Source organism: Idiotropiscis lumnitzeri, chromosome 13, assembly GCF_059441095.1.
Source record: "Idiotropiscis lumnitzeri isolate Australia: NSW breed Sydney's pygmy pipehorse chromosome 13, RoL_Ilum_1.0, whole genome shotgun sequence".
Lineage (NCBI taxonomy): Eukaryota > Metazoa > Chordata > Actinopteri > Syngnathiformes > Syngnathidae > Idiotropiscis > Idiotropiscis lumnitzeri.
In genome coordinates this window covers 16,462,099-16,478,438 of record NC_142403.1, presented here as the reverse complement: position 1 = coordinate 16,478,438, position 16,340 = coordinate 16,462,099, and the positions used below count along the sequence as shown (strand labels likewise).

The following is a 16,340-nucleotide window of genomic DNA, read 5'->3' as shown; positions in this document are numbered from 1 at the left end:
AAGAGTATTAGGTACTAAGGGAACATTCTACCAAGTGTCTACTTTTGGATAGCATGTATACAAATTTTGGGGTCTCTGGAGCACCTGTGCAGGAGCATAATAATCACCACCCACACCAAAGTTCTCTTCTCATGACATGATCAGTCTGTCTCATGATCCGTCAACGGTTCTTGTGAGAAAAAAAAAGCGCTGAGTGTACTTTTGGTGACTCAGGTAGAAATCTTTCATGGCTGATAGTCTCTCAGAAAACTAGGCAGGCTTGTGTTTAAAGGTGGTGAACATATAATCAGCACCCAATTTGACCTATATTCACCATTTTCTTTACCTTATTTGGTCCCTGCTTCTTGCGAGGAATCGCTCTTCTTCTCTAGTGGAGAAACGCAATCTTGAGGTCAGCTTTGCTCTTAAGTGATGTCTGCCACCTTGTGGTGAACGCTGTTATTAACACTTCAAACTGCTTATCTACAGTTAACGTTTTTACTTAAAAAATCTAATGAAAAGCCGACAATACATCAAATGAGCGTTCCCTTTTTTTCTTACATTATATTATATATTATTAAATTATATATATCACAAATTATAACCTAGCAAACCAGTTCATAGCGACTCTTTCGTTACCTCTAAACCACGTATGTCAGCACCTCCATAAACCAAGCACTCTGTTGATACTTTTCATGAAATAGCGAAAAATGTCTCGTTCCTTTCTGCGAAAATGAATCATCAACTATACTATAGTTTTCATTTTATTACTAATGAGCGTTGAGTAAAGCATCCAACCCACTTCCACAACCCAAACTTCATTGTTACAACATGGTCTCATTTGCATGCCATTTCACACCGAATACATTCACCTATAATTACTTTCGAATTATTTTCTCTGTGCTCGATTGACAGCTGGCATCCGGTACAGTGCAAAAAAAAATTAATAGACCCAAATTTGAGAGCCTCTGGGAGAGGGAGCCGAATTTGCGCCCCGCGGGGCTTGCAAACAAGAAAGGGGGGGGGGGGGGGGGAGTAGACATGGAAGGATCACAGTGCAGCAGTAAATAATGTTACAGTATGAATAATGAGCTCCCTCCGTGCGTCGGGGGCCCCAGCTGGACGAATGACAGAGACCTGGTTTAGATTAGGCCTTACACAAACATAAGCAGGCTCACGTATGCGAGATCGATCACATATCCTCTGGTGGGAAATTGTTGATGAGTCAACCTCAGTCATGAAGATTAGTCGCCACTTGTAAGCCATAGATTTGAACATTTCTAATCAAAAAGCTGCAAGAAGAGCATTAACTGAGTGCGATTCTTGCACCGACGAGCAAACTTGTTGATTGCGCAACGTACTTGAAAACTAGCCCAGGCAGTATCTGGTGTGAACATTTGCCCCGTGCTGAGCAACACATCTAACTTTGCTGTCTTGGATTCGCTCAATACTAAAAAAGTGCTAATTTTAGAGTGGCCTTTTATTGTAAGCAGCCTACATCACACAAAACAGCATCTTGATATGCCACACATGCAAAGTGGATACTTTCTCGGTAAAGGAGAAGTACTAACATAAGGCAGATTAATACACAGATAACAAATGTGATGTAATACAAGTTTTCAAAAACGCAACCATTTCCTTCTATTGTAGTAAAACAATAGCAGCAGCACTTAGCGCGGCAACTGGATTCAGAATCATATTAGACAGTGTCAATCAAAATGGAGTATTATTATCTCAGCGAAAGTAAATGTTTACCTTGAGTCCTGGTAACTGCGAGTCAATGCAATCCAGTGCACATCATGATTTATTAAAAAAAAAAAAATCATGTTAAGAATTTGTAAACATAACACAACATACATTTAACTTGTATTAAACATATTTCAGTTTGCTATTCAAGAGGAGGACGTTAGCCTTGTGTAGTCTCTGAACATGCTTCATCTACCTTTTATCGAAATTCGATAAGTGACATTAAACAAGTGTAGATCATAAGCTCCAGTGCTACCATTCAATCAAGCTGAGGCTGTTGCTCTTTAAATAAAATGCACACTCACTGTTGTACAACCTTTGCTGAGTCACTTAGTGATATGCGTGTTAGAATCTAAGCCCCCCAACAAACACTGGAGCCTGGAGCTGCTCCCTCCTCCGTAACCTGTTATTATTTTTTTTTTATTAGGAGTCAAGGTGTCCTTGAATGTCAGTTTGCGTCCTCCCGCCTAGCCGCGACCGCACCGGACATCAGGTAGGGTTAGACCAGGTGGCAGACGGAAAACTACATGATCCTGGTGTCTGCCTTCATCGCTTCTCCAGTTTTTTGAATCTGGCTTCTGTAGAGAGAAGGAAAAGACTTCAGGCTGGGAGAGCGGAAAGCGCAATTTGATTTGTGGTGCGATACCGCCACCTGCTGGAGAACTGGAGACCCAACACAAACTGATGCAAGAGGCTTTGTTAGTAGTATTTAGAATCAGTTATTCCCCATCTAAAGCAGAGTTGCAGAGTTTTGCTTGTAGCAGCGATTAGTTTTAATGACAAGCTAGCGTCTGATAAGCAGCACACACTTGATTAAGAATTTGTCGACACTGAGGCTGCACACACACGGTGTCGTATATTAAGTGCTGCCTGGACTTTTAAACAATGAGACACTTTGCCTTTGTGTGCATGCATTTGTCACCTAGTTTTTTGGAATATGCGTCCAGTTTATAAGCAGCTTGTTCCAATGAAGACACTTGCTCCTCAATCTGATTTATCTGGTCCAGGTAGGGCTGAAGGCTAGCATCTAAGAAAACACAAAAGCGAAAGAATCAATGAAAGGTGCTAACTATTCCCCGATTGAGGATGATGCTAGTGTTATGTACGACTTACACTTATTGTTGAGATCCTGCAAGTTTCGACTGATGTTGATGCTGATGTCTTTCATCTCCATGTATTTCAAACTCGTTAGCTTGTTCATGTTTTCTAACAGACGATAATCCTCGCAAGTGGCTGAAACGGGGACCATGTGAATGTGGTCACACAAAAAGACAAGAAGTATGGCTGCATTCTGGACAGTGACATAAAACATGGAATAGGTGCAGAAATACACTTTAACAATACCTGTGAGTTCGCCTTGAAGGAAGACGGACATCTTTTCAAACATGTCGGTACACAACGCGTTGATGTCAGGCTCTGCGGGCTCCACTGCTTCTTCTGCCGTTTCCACACCACCATCGCCTCGAGTAAGCAAAGGGTATAAATCAAAATTATTCCAAATCTTCAGAAACGAACACCTGCACGTATTAGCATCAACAATTAATGATTGACAATTGAGTTGGTTCCTACAGTTGAACAAGAAGAAACCAAGAGTGACAGCAAGGTACACTTGTGTTTAACACATCTGATCATTCAGTTCTGAGGTTCTGCGTTTCTCGACTTGGATTTCCCTTATAGACTGTGAAGGCTTTATCCTTAGTAAATGTGATTCACTCCACCCAGAGTAAAAGATACGTTTAAATGGTCAGCAAACGTTTTTCTACACTCAGAGCCACTTCTCTGTGGTGATTTAGGCGAATGGTTACCGATTTCATCTGCGCAGGCTTCTAAAGTTGTCCTTCGGGGGCAACCTGGTGCCCGCGGACATTATGTTGCTGACACAACAGTGTAAACCTAACACGTGACTGGAAGAAAGTAATTCGATTGTTTTGAGCTATTAGCATTAGCACGCTACGGAAGCTGGAACGGTTAGTCGCTCACTGTTAGTGTTGGGCTTTTTCACCGCGGGCACCGGTGCTTCCCCCACGTCCTCTGCGCTTTCCCCGTGACTCATTAAATCCGAGGCGGCGTTGGGAGGAATATAATGGGCCCCGGGCGCCCTGGAAATGCTGTCCATTGCAGCGGCGTCGTCTCCAATGGCAGCCATTTTGTGTCTGTTTTGACTCCCCCCCGCACCACTCTCGCTCACGTGACTGGAAACACGTCACTTCCGTCCGCCACCTCAACCACTTCCGCAGTTCTTCACGCATTGCCACGCCCTTATGATAATAAGCTTTTAATTATTATCATCATTATTATAATAGCTGGGAAGTAACTGTCAATAAGCACTTAATCAGTTTCGTTTTCGGGGAACGTGTGAATGTGATCGAGAACTGAAACCAAATGTATTTCAATTCTAAACACTCAAATTGTTTTCACAATATAGATTAGAATTAAAAAGTGAGCAAAATTAAAATGACAAAAACGTTTTTTTATTTGCGCGTCTCGTTCAACGCAAAATATTTTGACAACTTTCCAAAAATACAAATTCATCGTGAGATAACTGGAAATTTTAATTTTCCAGAGTGGGTAATTCTCCTCGGGAAAAGACAAAACAACCGCGGGAATCACGATTAACTCTGGTGCATAGCCGACAATTTGTCCTTCACAAATGTGTTGCAGTCTCAAAAACCTTTGTGATAAATAGAATAGAACTTTTCGTAATATTAATATTTAAAGCTTCTGCTCGTGGTTTGTGGTTTGAGCACGCTCCCACGGGGAAAATGACCATTTCCAAGTCTCAAGAAGTGCGCCTAACACCTGTGTGGGCGCTGTAGTGGGGGAAGCCAGATCGTGACAGTCAGTCAGTCAGCAGCGGGGCTGTAAACATGGCGGCGTGCACAGCTACAGGGCTGTGCCCCAAACCCCGTCGCTCCTAGGCTGCGAACACGGAGACACCTCAAACATGGAGACCGAAGAGGAGCAGCACATCACCACGCTCCTCTGCATGGGCTTCCCGGACCCCGACGTGATAAGAAAGGCGCTCCGCTTGGCCAAGAACGACATCAACGAGGCGGTCGCGCTCCTGACCAACGAAAGCCCGGGGCTCGGCTACGGATATGAGCCCATGGAGAGCGGGCCTGCCCCCGCCTTGAGTACGAGCGGCGACGGGGAGACGAGCGGGAGAACCGGCACGGGGGGCTTTGACCCTCCGCCCGCTTACCACGACGTCGTGGACGGGGAGGTGAGAACAAACTCTCGTATGGAGCGCTGATTGTATTGGAACTCACGGGGTGAGTGGCTTCGCCCATTTAACTAGCTCCGCTTTAGCATCGATGCTAGCTGCGTAGCCAGCCGGGCGTGAGCTGTCAGAGCAGGCTTGTGCCACTGTGCATCGCTCCCCCGGTGCTTTGGCGCCAAGGCACGTCACAGGCTCGTAGAGACCCCGCGCTCGAACCTGCACACGGGAAGATTTTTATTAGCAATTTTAAACTTGCTACCTAATCTCGCTAGTAGTAGCTGCCTGGCTAGTTGACAGCTTCCTGCAAAGGGGAGCACGCGCTGCAGCGCATCAGTGGAAATGCACAAATGCAAAAACAAATAGAACATAACTAGTTGCTGATTTGGTTGCAAGTATAAAGACGGAATGAATGCATCTCTTGTGCAAGTCCAGTTTGCATGGTTTTAGGGGACACCCCCCCCCAACCCCCAGGCCCTCATGTCATGGGGGTTGCATTCCACTGCAGCTGGACTGTTAGTAGTTGTTTCGCAATTCTTGTGGACTACGTGGCCAATTTGTTGTATTTTGTATTTGGTTTGTGGAGCAGCCTAAGGTTTGAGCCACAAATCTACTCTGTAAACAAACTCAGTGCTGCTCAGCCTCTGGGTTGCATATATTGTTTGGTTCTGACAGTAGTTAAATACGTGAATAGCAGTGCAGCATGGGGGGGCAATAACAAATCCAGTTGTTGTTTTGCAGCATACAATTTTGTCATGGGACATTCTAAATTGTGTTTAAAAAAAGGCTGAATGTTGGAAAAGTACAACCAATCATCACCAAAATTAGCATGCGCATTTCTACCTATGCCCACATCAATCTCTGAAAATTTCAAAACAATCCAAAATATTGGTGTTTACATTCAAAATGTGTCCTGGAAGCTTCCAAACTGTCTACGCTTATCATTTCACTTCCACTCTGAAGTGACTCTCGGAGTTGTGAATAGCAGCGTGCATGTAAACAACCAGTTGACCACTTCCCGCTGGCCCATCGCTGTCACTCACTGTCTGGCTCCTCATCACTGCTGTCACGCTGTGATGCAAGCTGTTAAATATAAACGACAGTTGTCGTTTTCCTTCATGCAGTTGCGCATCGACATGGAGCATGACAAGTCTCATTTTGGGTGTTGTCGCAAACTTGAGAACATCTCAGATAATATTAATTAGTATAATACGAGGTACACTTGTACAATCCAGCGAGAGCCAAGACAAAGATAGTAAATCTCACTTTTGAGTGACACCGTGGGAGTAGCTTTGATTTACATTTGTTTGCGCGCTCGCTATATTTTTTTGTGGAACCTATGTGTTGCAGCACTCCCGTTTTTCTCAGAGGAATCTGCGGTTTAAAGCGATATTTTTTTTTGTTGTCATTTTAAAGTAAACTACTTACTGTTGTCTCATGTGGGAAAGGAGAGCTACAGTCGCCAGTGCACTTTTCAGCTGTTTGCGTGCCGCCTGAAGAGCAGTAAAAAAACTTGCTCATGTAGCTGCTGTCGGCCACAGCTCACACCCTGACACTCTCATGACTTGCTGACGTCACACGCTACACCCAAAGGCCCCGCCTCTTGAAGGCATATAGCAACACTATGTATTTTCTGCGATTTAAAAAAAAAAAAAAAAATTTTACCTCTGGATTAATTGGTTGCTTTGTAGCCCTTAAAATGAAAATAATAATGAATAAATTAAGAAATAAAAATTGTTAAAAACACAAACTCCCCCCTGAAATGGTCCTTCCATTTTTTTTTTACCCCCCTTCCGTGTCCACTCAGCTTGTGACTCTTGCAGGTCGCCTGTCTCGTGTCATCCTCCTAAATATAGCCCTGCAGTGTCTCTGCCAAACACGTTGCAGACGTCGCAAAAGGGTCCCAGGGTGATTTGCCGGGTGCATTGCAACGGCATAGCTGCCTTGGAGAACCTCGTACACGACTCGTCGCCATGCCATGTGGCTTTCGTGCTTAGTGTTGGTGACAATGTTTCAATATGGGCTGTTGTCGATTGCAGAGGCGAGGAACTGCGCTGCGTCATGCTGAGTGCTATTTCTAATATAATGCTTGTAAGAGATATGAGAAATTTTAAATCTCAAACTTGGACCATGGACTCAAAATTAGTTGGAAAAGCAGGTGCGCCACTCGGCGAAATCAACCACTTAATGCGTATTTAAGCCTCTATAAAATAATTTCGCCAAAGCTGTTGCTTATTAAAGCAACGCATTTTTGTAACAATTTTAATGAGGTCCCAGGTGTCTTAATCGCATCTATGGGATGTTATTAAATAAATAAAATTAAAAAACAACAATTGGAGTACACTTTACGCCCAAACATCATGACTTGTCATGGGCGGAGGAAACGCCACATGTGGGAGCCACTCCAATTTGCATAATTCAAATGTGCTCCATCCCAGACCCATTTTCAGTACGAAACGGATCACAAAATATTTACTTGGTTGTGTAATTTCACACCTGATGGCTGAGCAGGCACCCCAGAGACTTTTTTTTTTAGCAATTAGAGTCGATTTTCCAGACTATATCCTCTTTAAAACCCGGCATAGGGATGCTCAGTCTTCATTTTTATCTTCTCCTTATCTACCTTTGCATGTCATTTAAAAATAAATATCCAAAAAGAAAGGATTGAAATGCCATCCCTTTCTAGTACCTTCTTTTTTTTTTTTTTCACTGTCACTGATTGGTTTGGCCGCATAGCGCCGAAACTCACTCATGGGACCATTCTTTACTGCTCATAAGTGGAGATGTGCACACGCTGATTAAGAAATGACGAGACAAAATGAACAACAGTACGCTGTCAAACTTGTCACCGTCCGTGTTTATTTCAAGGTGACTGTATTCCATATAAAAAAAAAGTATTCAGTTTAGTTCATCAGGATTCAGGTCCTGTACTTTGCCGACGCATAAAAAAAAAAAAAATGTTCTACAGGGTGTTCTAAAAAAAATTGAGATTTATTTAGTGTATTTTCTGAACTATAGAGCGCCCCCTACTGGTGAAAGAAACATACACAGAAAAGCCGCACCGCTTTATTAGCCGCATGGTTCAAAATCTAAGAAAAACGTAGCGGGTCATAGTCCGGAAAAAACGGTAGTTGAAACTACGGTACTCTACAAGAGAAAGTGTGTTGTTTCCAATTCTACCGTGCAGGAGCCCGTTAATTGCACCTTTTGCAATTTCCGCTGATGGCCCTCCGAGGGGACGCCAAGTCACGTAACTTCATTCATGTTAATGTTTTTTTAATTGTTGCAGAGGAGCAACGATGAGAATGGAAACTGCTCGGGCGGCAGCATGGAGTTCCCCACCACCAACCTGTACGAGCTGGAGAGCCGAGTGTTTACCGACCACTGGTCCATTCCGTACAAGCGGGAGGAGTCACTGGGCAAATGTCTCATCGCCTCGACGTGCCTCGCCCGGCACGGTAAGACTCACTCTGTGTAAAGAAAGAACTACTGTTTTATAAGCACACTCCAGCCGACTCCGTGTGTCAATAAATGTCGTACAAGTTACGATGGATGTGGCACATGTTGCAAAGCGCGTCTTCCTTTTTTTGTCGGAGTCAAGTGAATTTGTTTAGTCGCTATGGATAAAAAAAAAAAAAACGTTTTTGTGATGTTTAGACATCGCAGATGACTGCACTTTATCAGTAACTTGAATTCTAACGTTTCACCTGCACTTTTTTGGGGCGGGGGGAGAAAAAACAATATTGACGTATTTGAAAATCCACAAAAATTTGCAGTGGGAAAGAAGATAATTTGCTGCTCGAATTCAATGTTTTTAGGAACGACTGTCACCAAGTTGAAAGTTAAAATGACCTAATGCAACGCTGGTCAGATAATGACACTTTTTGGAGATTAGCCCAAGGCGACCATTTACAAATATAATTTGTATTTTAAAAAATCAAATCTGTGTTACGTCTTTTTTATTTATTTATCTATTTATTTATTTATTATACATATTTTGATATATAATTTCACCTAAAAAAATGAATAGTTATAAAAAAACATTTTTCTAAATCATTGCTATCCAATGAAATCACTGAAATTTCCACTTTTGATAATACAAAAAGATGTGGAATATTTGGGAAACATTTACAATTGAGGAAAAAAAAAACGGGTTTTAAATGGCCCATCTTTTCTTTTTTTTTTCTCCAATATTACTATGAAATTCAACCTTCACATCTCCCATCAGGCCTCGCAGACGCCGACGAGAACTGCAAGAGGTTCGTGGAGCGCTGCATGCCGGAGGCCTTTAAAAAGGTGAGTCGTCGGAGTCTCCCAACAGACTTGTAAGATCGTACCAATCACTTGCCCTCATTTGTTTTTTTTCATCTCACTGTCACCAGTTGCTCACCAGCAGCGCCGTGCATAAGTGGGGCACAGAGATCCACGAGGGAATCTACAACATGCTGATGTTGCTGGTGGAGCTGGTGGCCGAGCGGGTCAAGCAGGACCCGGTTCCCGTTAACCTGATGGGTGTCTTGGCCATGGTGTGTACTGTAGAACGGTCCAAATTCTGATCACATGAGTAAGATAACTCGTTGCAGTACCTGATGGTTGTCTCCTTTCCGGTTGTGCCCAGGCCTTCAACCCGGACAATGAGTACCATTTTAAGAACCGGATGAAAGCATGTCAGAGGAACTGGGCCGAAGTGTTTGGAGACGAGGCCAACATGTTTGCCGTTTCTCCAAGCAACACTTATCAGAAAGTAAGGCTGACACTTGAAGTCATCTTACAAATCGTTACATTACAGTAGTGATAGACCGATCCTTTTTTAAAAAAATGTATTTAAAAAAAAAATTTTTTTTAGGGCAGATACCGATTATTAGTAGTCATGGAGGCCGATAACCGATATTTAACGCCGATATTAATTTCTAGAAAAAAGGGGTAAAAAGGTGTCAAAATAAAAAAAACTCCAAAACTTGACTTAGCGCATTTTCCAGACTATGAGCCGCCACTTTTTTCCTTGATTTTGAACCATGCAGCTAATATAACCGTGTGTCTTTTCTGTGTATCTTTCTTTCACCAGTAGGCGCGCTCTATAGTTCAGAAAATACACTAAATAAATCTCAATTTTTTTTTTTTCATTTGGTTTTACTTGGGTCTGTTCTGTTTTAATTAGCAAAGTTGTCGCCATGTTTTTTTTTGGTTTTTTTTTTCCCAAAAAGAGTTGCTGCGACTTATATGCAGGTGCGCCTTATTGTCCGCGAAATACAGTAGTTTAAATGCCTTTAAGTACATGTTTATTAAACTACTCGTGATTAATACCATGTTGGAGATTTTTTTTAGATCTTAGAAAATAGCCAACTTTGTTGTAATCGACTGACATTTATTAAAATTTTGGCCAAGTCTGTCGCTGCTCGCGGGACCTCTCTCGTAATGCGTCTGATTCGAAGTAAAAATCAAACAGCTTTGCTTGTACAACTAACCATTCTGTGCGTGGGTCAATCAGCCTCTGCAAGCAAGGCCACGAGCACGGCAGACACAGCGAAGTGCTTTGCAACGAGTCAAAATAAACCAGCTTTTACTTTATCGACCTTCAAATAAAAAAAATGTAATTAAAAAAAAAGACGATGCTGATAATTGGCAAAATGCCAAATATCGGCCCCGATAATCGGTCTATCACTTCATTACAGTTACAATGTTGGATTAGTTTTCGGGATGTTCGCTGAGTTAGCTACGATATCGATCATGATGGAGTTTCTGTTAGGCTCAGTGGACCAGGAAGTGGGTCAGCTAAAATCGTACTGACGGCAATAACTGCCCATAAAAACTTGAGTGTGTGAATGTGTTTAGGCAAACTGCATTTGAAAATCCCTTAAGGGGTCAGTTCAATATTTAATTGAGTTTGATCTAGGTTATTCAGCAGGGTAAGAGCAGCAGAATAAATGTCTTGAAGATTGCGTTCACCAACCACCAGTAAGCCTCCACGGAGGCATTAATTATTTACTTTTGCTTGACGTTACTGTATACACACATGTTGGTTTACAATGACGAATCAAATCGTGCCGGAGTGGAGGCCAGCGGGTTCTTTAGTGTTGTGCAACCGAGCCACGGGCATAAATGTATGACTGACATACAGCAGCTGTGTGTGCAGGCGTGTGCGCGATAATGTGAAATAAACCCACTAAAAGCAAAATGATCTGTTTCAGGAGCCGCACGGTTGGCTGGTGGATTTAGTCAATCAGGTAAGTGATCGCAAGCACGTTGTGGTTGTGCACCATCACACATCGCAAATAAAAAAATATATATATATAAAAAATGTTTTTCATGCTATTTCTGCGTTTTCTACTTTTTTAGTCACTAAGGCTGAATTTACGCTGGACATCCTTGTGACCGATTCTAATTTATTGTCTGTATCTGATGTTCATCTGTTTCCATGTACATCTCAAGTGACACTGAAGGCATATTTGAAACAACACACATGCGCAGATGCCCGAATTTGCATGTGCAGTCAATAAGTCCACAAATGCCAGGCCGAGAAAACCGTAATCCATGAGTAATACCGATATTAAACGATGGACAAACAGTTTGGCCCGACGTGCGTTTGTCAGCACTTTGAGTGCTTCAGCGATGTCGACAAGCTCATGTATCCGCCGATCTGTGTATATGCGACGGCATTGGCATATATCCTATGCAGATCAGATTTTTAATCCTCTTTTGGAAGTGTCCTATATGAAGATATCCGATTCCATGTCTTTTTTTTTTTTCCCCGTTTACACTGCTATAAAGAAGATCCCAATTCTGAATTGCACTATGCAATGTAATCAAGTCGAAGAAATTTCTTTTTCTTTATCCCCTTGTCCAGAATTGACTTTTCTCATTGGCTGACGTGGCGCTTTGGAGTTATAGCATCACCTGTTGCTTTGGGATATTCTTGACAACCTGCCAACCCAATTCCAAATGCAGAGCGAGCTATCCTTTTTTTTTTTTTTTTTTTTTTTTTACAGTTTTCTGTTTTTAACTTTTTGGGTTAGAATTAGAATTAGAATTGCACACATATTTGATCGAATATACTGTACATGTGCCTTATCTTTGCTTTTGTCTCTCCGTTCATTTCGTGTAGTTCGGCGAGTTGGGAGGATTCACCGCCATCCAGACGAAGCTCAACGCGGAGGAGATTGAAATAGCTGTAAGGCTAACCCCCGTCCCGCATGTCCCTCCCCCCCTGCCTCGCTTACAAACAGCCTGACATACCTTTAAGAGTAACGGATTCTTTCCACGCTGGTTCCGAACGAAGAGCCGGTGTGACTTTGAGATGGGTTTGGGTTTGCTGGTGTTTTCCTTGTGCGACGTACTGTTCAGTGTCCTCGGTTGTCATGGTAAAGAAAGTTCAAGTCACCATTAACTGTGAGTAGGGCATAGTATGCGGGTTGCAAAATTCTTTTTCAGCAAGATAAAAAAAAAAAAAAAAAAGGGATGTGCAAAGTTTGACCCTAAGCGCTTGTCAAGACATTTTGTTAAGACGTGCCAACTGTTTTAAATTGTGAGGGGGAAAAAAATGCAGATTGTCTCCTTTTGAAGTCATATAACACGCTTAGCAGCAAAGCCAGTGAAAGTGAGAAGTGAAGATATATGAGAGTAGGAGGATGGCTTCCTCCTTTCCAGGCTCCCAGGGGCAGCCCATTCATTTGTCTGCTGAGAAACAGGAAGTCAAGTGCAGCAGTGAATAGCCGAGGGGAGGCAGCAGGAACAGCACGAGGCTTCAGGCCGATCAAACCGTGTCAGAGCGAGAAACACAAACCATTCATTCATTTTGGCCCTCTGATTTAACGTGAATCAGCCGGGCTTGTGTGTTGGAAGATTTTTTTTTTTTATGCTCCCACCACCTCGGTCCCACATTGACACTCCAGTGAATTTGGGATGTGGCGCTTAACTAGCGTCCTGCTGTCCATAATCTCGACCAACCCCCACAGCCCTGCGACAATTATAAATAAATATATATATTTTGTTGCTTCAATTTAATACACGCTGTGCTACTCTTGGTACGGATATAAAATACATGAATCCCGTCTCAGCTCTCCGGTAATCCATATTAATATAGATTGATCCTCACAGAAGATAAAGAATATATGCCTGTGAGTATTATTGTATTATCAAGCTGCATGTGTCGTTCCACTGTTTCTCTTTACAAATTATCAGACAAACGGTGTCTCTTCGTCAGGGTCTCTTGTCCTCAATAACTGACTTCAAATCATTCCGTTTCATTCATGGGAATTTTGTTGCTAACCAAGAAGCTAATCTTTAATAAAGATAAACGAAAAGCCATGTTTTTGTGTCGCACAGTGCGTATCCGCTCTGGTCCAGCCTCTTGGCGTTTGTGCCGAATACCTCAACTCCAGCCTTGTCCAGGTAAGTTGCCATGTCTTTTCACAGGTGCATCGCAATAAATTAGAATGTCATAATTTCAGTATTGTTGTATTTGAAAAGTGAATCTTACTGATTGTCATTAAAATATTTTGAAAATAGTTTTCGTGCCGGCCAATTGCTATGTTGTTGCTATTTTTTTTTTTTAAATTAATACATAAATTATTTTTCCTTTTGCGTGTTCCAGCCTATGCTTGATCCAGTCATCCATAAAATGATCACATATGTACAGAACCTGGAAGAAAAGGACCTCAAAGACAAGGTCGTGTTCTGCGTATAAATCCACTCTAATGTGACTGACGAATGAGATTTCGAGGAGGCAAGGGAAACATAAAAGTCAATGCTGTTATGTTTTAACTCCAGCGGCTGGTGAGCATCCCCGACCTGTTGTCGGCCATCAAGCTGCTGTGCATGAAGTTCCAGAGAGAGATGGTCACGGTGGTGGATGACCTGAGGCTGGACACGTTGCTGCGCATGCTCAAAACTCCCCATTTCTCCACCAAGATGAACTCCCTCAAAGAGGTGAGCCGCCGCATATGGCCCCCGTGTCGAGGACGCCTCACATTTTGACCCTGGTCCTTGTCTTGCAGGTGACAAAGTTAATAGAGGAGAGCACGGTGGCAAAGACTGTGAAGAATGCCATAGATACAGATAAACTGTTGGACTGGCTGGTGGAGAACTCGGTCCTGTCAATAGCGCTCGAGGGTAAGAAATGAAATCGTCAACAGTAATTGATGAGCATGGCCACAAGATTAGGTACATTTGCGCAATCAAATCAAATACAATGTGGGAGGAATTTTGAACATATGTGCGAATGATCCGCAGTCTTATTACCTACCAGCCGAGTAAAAATAAAAAAATTATTGATCTTTGACGTCTTTAGCCGTCCATGGCAGTAAATGAGTTAATGTGATTATTCCATGTTGTCACTACAGGCAATATTGATCAGGCTCAGTACTGTGAGCGAATAAAAGGAATTATTGAGCTGCTGGGAAGTAAACTCTCCCTGGATGAACTCTCCAAGATCTGGAGGATACAGGTTAACATCCGCTTGCACATCACCCGGTGTTTAGAATGAAATCAATCTCATCGCGTGTTTGCATTTCAGGCCGGCCAGTCGTCAACTGTGATCGAAAACATTCACACGATCATCGCCGCCGCCGCCGTCAAGTTCAGCTTCGATCAGCTCACCCACCTCTTTGTGCTCATACAGAAGGTCGGCGACCCGGAGGATGAGTCGCGGCAAGTAAAAAGCGTCGTCCGTTTGACTCAAATGTGTGTCTCGTTCAGAGCTGGGAGGTGGAGAGCGATCGCGTCAGGCAGAAGCTGCTCAGTCTGATCGGGAGGATCGGCAGGGAAGCGCGCTCTGAAACCACCACCGGCAAGGTGAGTCACAGATTTTTAAGGGGTCCTTTTTTCTATTGCCGTCCGATCTGTACCTTCATGCTATGTTCACATTGGCAGATATCCAATTTGAAGTTATCCGATTTCATCCTTTATTCCAAAATAGACTCCCATGACAGAAAAAAATCGAAATTGAAGCTGGCAAAATTAAATCAAGCCTGACAGACTAATTGCGTGTTGTGTTCAGGTGCTTGAGGTGCTTTGGGAGTTGGCACATCTCCCCACGCTGCCCACCAGTCTGGTTCAGCAGGCGCTGGAGGAGCACCTGGGGATCTTGAGCGACGCCTACGCCGTCAAGGAGACCGTCAAACGCAACTACATCATTAAATGCATCGAGGACATCAAGAAGGTGGGTGAGGCGCTGACCTGTACTCATAGCCGCTTTATTTTTTTATTTTATTTTTTTTTCTATTGTTATGAAGTTGAGACGGCTCAAGGTTCAGCAGGTTCTGCCTTTTTAAAGCGAGTTTCTTCACTTGCTTGTGACCGAAGCTGGCACGTCCCTGTTAACTCCACTTGGGTTCTTTATGGAGTGATTTGTGAGAAGCTCAAGCACACACACTTGACTGTTAAATATTTATTTTTTTGTAGCCCAATTGGATTCTTTTCGTCTAGGGATGACAGCATTTATTTAAGGAAAATGATCTATTGATATATTTTAATCCTTTAAATTTCTCGCCAATCAATAATTCTCGCATTTTCCATTGAGGAAGCAGCGCTTCATTACCGAGCACAGGATTGCATTCAGAAGCTCATGCCGGTAAAGCTGTTGCCATGACTACCGGGGGCGGAGCAAGGGCATTGCAACTAAATGAGAGGCTCCTTGTTCTCAAGCTGCAAAGTGTCTGAAGAGGAAATAACAGATGAAGTGTGTTGTCCCAACTATTTGTTTAGAAACGTTTAAAAAGTCCAAACCTTGAATATTTGTTTTTAATTGCATGGAAGAATCTCTCTTTAGGTGTTCTGAACTCCCGTTTATTATTTATATAGCTAGATTTTGAAACATGCAGCTAATAAAACGGTGCAGCTTTTCTGTGGATCTTTTTTCTTTCACCACTAGGGGCGCTCTATAGTTCAGAAAATACGCTAAATGAATCTCGATTATTTTTCTTTTTTTTTTCCCTATAGTATTTTCTGTTTCAATTAGCAAAGTTGTTGCCGTGTTAAAAGTCCCGCAAAATAATGTGGAACCTCCGTGAGTGTTTTGCGGATCGCGATGATGTCATCATTTATTGTGTGACCCAGCTCAAATGAAATGTGTACTGTCCAGACTCAAGAGGACCCAAAAGGCAGCGAAACTCAAAGTTCATTTCTATCTGGCTCTTGGGGAAAGAGGAAATCTCTGTTGGTGAAAGTAAGAGAAGACGCCGGATTTTCTCGTCCATTTTTTATTTTTTTTTTTAAATTATTTCTTTTAAATTCCACCAACCTCTCTTATCTTCAATCTCGCTGCTTCCTGCCTGCCAACCAATCGTCGCGGTGGGTCGTCGGGCGTGGGCTTTCATTGGTCACGGGTTGATCATTTTCACCCTTGATTGTAACCTGAGCGAGGGTGATTGTTAATCTTGGCTTTGGCATTTGGGATGATTAC

At 42.7% G+C, this 16,340-nt stretch overlaps 2 protein-coding genes across 3 annotated transcripts in view; one reads left to right on the top strand and one right to left on the bottom strand.

Annotated features, from left to right (window-relative positions):
- Positions 1–1,443: 1,443 nt before the first annotated feature.
- On the bottom strand, positions 1,444–3,927 carry bloc1s2 (biogenesis of lysosomal organelles complex 1 subunit 2). Its single transcript, XM_088313357.1, has 5 exons — positions 3,706–3,927; positions 3,070–3,186; positions 2,839–2,958; positions 2,648–2,752; positions 1,444–2,303 (listed from the first exon to the last, which is right to left on the bottom strand). The coding sequence occupies exons 1-5, from the start codon at positions 3,869–3,871 to the stop codon at positions 2,272–2,274; spliced, it is 540 nt and encodes a 179-aa protein (XP_088169483.1). The 5' UTR covers positions 3,872–3,927; the 3' UTR covers positions 1,444–2,271.
- A 441-nt stretch (positions 3,928–4,368) lies between these two features.
- Positions 4,369–16,340, top strand: part of usp24 (ubiquitin specific peptidase 24) — a 33,023-nt gene continuing 21,051 nt past the window's right edge. The window contains exons 1-16 of one of the 2 annotated variants that reach the window (XM_088312741.1): positions 4,369–4,948; positions 8,232–8,400; positions 9,171–9,238; positions 9,325–9,468; positions 9,561–9,686; positions 11,131–11,166; positions 12,045–12,110; positions 13,265–13,330; positions 13,533–13,607; positions 13,709–13,867; positions 13,936–14,050; positions 14,281–14,384; positions 14,454–14,561; positions 14,636–14,731; positions 14,937–15,098; positions 16,020–16,103. In XM_088312741.1, coding sequence (XP_088168867.1) covers positions 4,670–4,948; positions 8,232–8,400; positions 9,171–9,238; positions 9,325–9,468; positions 9,561–9,686; positions 11,131–11,166; positions 12,045–12,110; positions 13,265–13,330; positions 13,533–13,607; positions 13,709–13,867; positions 13,936–14,050; positions 14,281–14,384; positions 14,454–14,561; positions 14,636–14,731; positions 14,937–15,098; positions 16,020–16,103 — 1,857 coding nt within the window. In that variant the 5' untranslated portion in view covers positions 4,369–4,669. The remainder of the gene's footprint in view (positions 4,949–8,231; positions 8,401–9,170; positions 9,239–9,324; positions 9,469–9,560; positions 9,687–11,130; positions 11,167–12,044; positions 12,111–13,264; positions 13,331–13,532; positions 13,608–13,708; positions 13,868–13,935; positions 14,051–14,280; positions 14,385–14,453; positions 14,562–14,635; positions 14,732–14,936; positions 15,099–16,019; positions 16,104–16,340) is intronic. The other variant, XM_088312742.1, reaches the window with a different exon arrangement.

What these genes read in the sequence shown, in the direction of transcription:
- bloc1s2 (XM_088313357.1), bottom strand. Translation starts at nt 3,871, where the DNA reads ATGGCTGCCATTGGAGACGACGCCGCTGCAATGGACAGCATTTCCAGG. An exon ending in GAAAAAGCCCAACACTAACA is followed by an intron (nt 3,187 to 3,705) that starts GTGAGCGACTAA and finishes TGCTTACTCGAG; the next exon opens with GCGATGGTGGTGTGGAAACG. An exon ending in CCTTCAAGGCGAACTCACAG is followed by an intron (nt 2,959 to 3,069) that starts GTATTGTTAAAG and finishes TCCCCGTTTCAG; the next exon opens with CCACTTGCGAGGATTATCGT.